This window comes from Echinops telfairi, unplaced genomic scaffold, assembly GCF_000313985.2.
Source record: "Echinops telfairi isolate 266 unplaced genomic scaffold, ASM31398v2 ScPeMD7_6;HRSCAF=24_1, whole genome shotgun sequence".
In the NCBI taxonomy this organism is placed as follows: domain Eukaryota; kingdom Metazoa; phylum Chordata; class Mammalia; order Afrosoricida; family Tenrecidae; genus Echinops; species Echinops telfairi.
In genome coordinates, this window is record NW_022103903.1 from 11,708,758 (window position 1) to 11,713,196 (window position 4,439).

At 40.8% G+C, this 4,439-nt stretch overlaps 1 protein-coding gene across 1 annotated transcript; it reads left to right on the top strand.

Moving 5' to 3' along the window:
• Positions 1–423: 423 nt before the first annotated feature.
• LOC101662032 (60S ribosomal protein L32-like) lies at positions 424–870 on the top strand. Its single transcript, XM_045286267.1, has one exon. It carries the CDS (start codon positions 442–444, stop codon positions 847–849), a length of 408 nt encoding a protein of 135 aa, XP_045142202.1. The 5' UTR covers positions 424–441; the 3' UTR covers positions 850–870.
• Positions 871–4,439: the final 3,569 nt, after the last annotated feature.

Here is a 4,439-nt window from a genome sequence, read left to right on the forward strand (position 1 = left end):
GTATCATGATAAATTCATATATACCTTTTTAAGGATCACTGAGCTCAAAATCCATATATATATAGATATATGTATACATATGCCCCTACTTCACTTCATAGATAACAGGGGGAGACTGAGTCTTAATCCAGGAATAAAAAAATGGAACTCAAGTCCAAAACCTAAGGCATGTTGTAGAGGTGCTGGATTTCCTACTGTGGTGTGTTCATGGAGGCTCACCATATTTTATACTAATATTAAAGGGAAGGAAAACTCAAATAAAAAGATTTAGGACCTTGGATGCCTTAGAAATAAGCCCAAGGGGAGAAGGGAGAAGGAAAGGAAAAAAGTGGGCAACAGTATTTTTTGATGTTTCTCTTACATACTCAAACACTAAGAAACAAAACAAGCTCTCTTCTTCGGCACTGCCCACGGAGAAGGCAGCCATCTCCCACCGGCATCATGGCTGCCCTCAGACCCTTGGTGAAGCCTAAAATTGTAAAACAGAGGACCAAGAAGTTCATCCGGCACCAATCCGACCGCTATGTCAAGATTAAGCGCAACTGGCGTAAGCCCAGAGGCATTGACAACAGGGTGCAGAGAAGATTCAAGGGCCAGATCTTGATGCCCAACATTGGTTATGGGAGCAACAAGAAAACCAAGCACATGCTGCCCAGTGGCTTCTGCAAGTTCCTGGTCCACAACGTCAAGGAGCTAGAAGTGCTGCTGATGTGCAACAAGTCTTACTGTGCAGAGATTGCTCACAATGTTTCCTCCAAGAATCGCAAAGCCATTGTAGAAAGGGCAGCCCAGCTGGCCATCAGAGTCACCAATCCCAACGCCAGGCTGCGCAGCGAAGAAAATGAGTAGATGGCCCATTTGCAAGTTTTGTTTGTGCTAAATAAAACCATAAATGAAAAGGTAAAAAAAAAAAAAAGAAAGAAACAAAACAAAACACAAATTTGCTGCCATCGAGTCATGCTGACTCTTAGTGACTCGTAGGACAGGATAGAATTGTCCCTGTAAGTTTCTGACACTGTACCTCTGTGGGAGTAGAATGCCCTGTTTTTCTCTCGCGGAGTCTTGGTGGTTTTGAATTGCTGACTTTGTGGTTAGCAGCTCAACACCTAACCCACTGCAGCACTATGGCTCCCCAAACATTTAAGGTTAACTCATCAAGCATAGACAATGATCATAAATTGGGCATGGAACTAAGCAATATTTCCTTTTGTTGCACATAAAGTTGCTGTTAGAGCCAACTCGATAGCCACACACAACAACGCAGCATCAAAATAAGGTTAACGAGAAGGAAGACATATGCTTGACAAGAAAAAAAACCCAGAAAAGCAGCATATGTTATGAGGACAAAGTGATGGAAATTGAGAGAAGTATGGGCCTCTGCACTTGATCCCCACCACAGGATTCACATAGCAATTCAGGCTTTTATTTAGCACCATCTGGCAAAGCTTTGTCTTCTCCCTCAAGACCTGGGCCCTTTCTCTATCTTCTAGTTTTACTACTCCCTAGGGACATCCATGAATGGAATGGTCCCTGAAAATAATGATACTCTTGCCCTTCTTTGAAGAGAGAGGTGAAGGTTCAGAGATGAGACCATACACAAGAGCAATCATCAACTTGTGGTCCACAAAGATACTCCCAGGATAAGGAGCCCATGAAGTGTTAAAGATAATATGGAGCACTGTGCTGAATATTGCTATATACTTCTAACTGTTGGTGGAATTTGGGAGAGAAAATATAAACATGTATTATCTATCTTTATGAGTTGTAGTGGGGGTCAATTACTGATGCCAAGTCTTCAAGAATATACTTGACAATATAATCATCAATCTTTCAAAGATGGTTATCCTGAAAGTAAAATAAACTTGTAGCTTTTTGTGTAATATGAAAAAAAATTAAATCCTGGCTTTTCATTTTATCCTCTTTGAAATAAAGAGATTGGAATAAATTATTTTCTAATGCTTCTAGTTCAAAAATTTTGTGATCTGATAATATTAATCACATAGAATTCATTAACATTGAGTATTTATTAAATTCAAGGCACTTTGAATGCTAGTGATGCTAGGAGTTTAAGATTACTCTTTGACTTGAAGAATATTAAACCTAATTGAAAAAACCAGATTATATGAACAACATAAACACCTATTACATGAATTCAACTTTACAAAAAAAATATTGCCTTTTAATATTCCAATAAGGAGCTAACTTTATTATGAAAAATGTGATGTCATTTACTTTGGAATTTTCTATTCTTCTCTAAAGTTGTGTCATACCTAGTCTTGGAGTATCACATACTGGGAAATTAAGGTGGTTTATGATTGGGAGCTAAGCTAATGTTTGTTAGTTTGAACCCACTCAACAACTCTGCAGAAAAAAGGCCTAGAGATCTGCTTCCATATAGATTCCAGCCAAGAAGTTTTTCTAGAACAGTTATATGCTGTCACACATGCAGTCTCTACATTGGAGATCAACTTCAGGGTGGTTATCAAGAGCAACAAGCCAGAGTGGATGAAGGTAAACAAATAATCGTGCACATAAGTTAAAAAAACACAGTTAACATGGAGTTGGTTCTGACTCACTTGTGACTCCACTGTGTCAAGAGTAAAACTGCACTCACTAGGGTTTTCAATGGATGTGTTTTAGAGTAGATTTTAATAGCTTAGAACTATTAACCTTTCCATTAATAGCCAAGCACCTTAACCACTACATCACCTCAGGACTCCCTCATCCAAGTTGATGTTGGGAAATGCAAGTCCTGATGCTGCAGATCCTCTTCCAACCCTGTGTTAGTCTGCTGCTTTCTTGCCATGCTTGCAACAAGAGAAGCTTCTGTACACTGCCGATGTCTACCTAGGAGACCTAGTACACAACTCCAGGCTTACTGGGTGCCTTCAGGAACCTGTGTACTCTGAACAACTCCACATCACATACTCTCTGTAGAGAGATGCTCTACAGTCTGAGGAGAATCTCCAACGTGTTTCTTTAAAGTGATCCTGTTCCTGCTGCTGCATATTTCCCACTTAGGTCTGCATTAGGTTTTTGGTGTTTCAGATACAAAAATAAGAAAAATTTGTAATGTATTTCTTTGTTTGCCTTCACGAGGCAGTGAATCACAGGACTGATATTTTCTTTAAATGAAGAGAAGAGAAAAGGGTGAATACAGGGAAAAGAAATAATTACCCAAATATCTTGAGCTAAATTTTATTAAAACCATTAGAAATCACAAGGATGACTTTATGTCAATGTGTTTATGTTTTGAAAAAACAAATGGATACTAAACTGCATAATTTTAATGTCTAAAGTTTTGCAAGGTTCCCCCGCTAGAGCAGCACACTCAGAAAATCCATGCAATCAGAAGATGTCAACTTCATTTGAGAAGGGAGGTTGTTGTGCCTTCTAGTTGATTTTGATCCATACTGACCCCATGTGACAGAGATAGACTGAGCTATAAGATTTTCTTGGTTGTGATTTGCCAGAAAAAGCCAGCTCCTAGCACAATCACTATGGGTTCGGTAGGCAAAATTGTACAGCGATAATAAGTAAATATTATAGTAAAGTTATAGAGAGCATGAGAGATAAAAGAGATATATAGAAATAAATGGAGTCAGACACATTTCATAGTATAGTAGCATTGCTCACCTCAGCCCTGCTTGGTAATTCACGTGGAGAGAGAGAGAATTTTAATGCTCCCCAAGCTTTTATACTCTCTGGGGATGTTGGGGACGTGCAAGCCCCCACATTACAGGTGAAGACATACGTCACAGGAAAGGGTTGTGCTACAGGTATTACAGTGATGGGAGGGGGTGATCTAGGGACATATACCACTTCAGGAAGAGGAGGGACAGCTGGTTTGGCCTGTCCCTGGCCCAACTGATAGAGACCATTATCAGTAGGATGCGAACTCCACCTACAGGAGCCTGTCCATTGTCCCCAGCAGCAGGGAGCAGGCCCACCCCTGTGGTGGGATGAGACAGCAGTCTGGCAGCAAGGATCTGACTTCCCCCCACGGTGATTTCTATCAAAATAGATCACCAGGCCTTTCTCCGGCACAGCTGCTGGATTTGAACTGTCAGTTTTTCTGTGAGCAGCCAAATGCTTAACCGTTGCTCTGCCGGGTGTCCTTCTTTTCTGCTCAACACTTCAACAGGAAATTCAGCGTATTCTTCGAGAGTAACTTAGTGGGATGTCAAATGAAGGATGGGGGTAGGAGAGGAGGCTTGAAATGAGGAGAGTACACATCTGTACCCCACTGCTGCTCAAAGGGGAAGAGCAGTGGTCTCAGGGGAGGAACAGCCAGAGATTTACAAAGCGATGTCTGGGCTATACATGGTGGGACGTCTCTTCGGAGACCACACGATTATAGATTCTAAAATGCGAGTTTGAATAAGAGCTTCTGTGGTCTGTGTGTGCCACAAGAGAGCTTGCAAATTCTTTTGGTTATG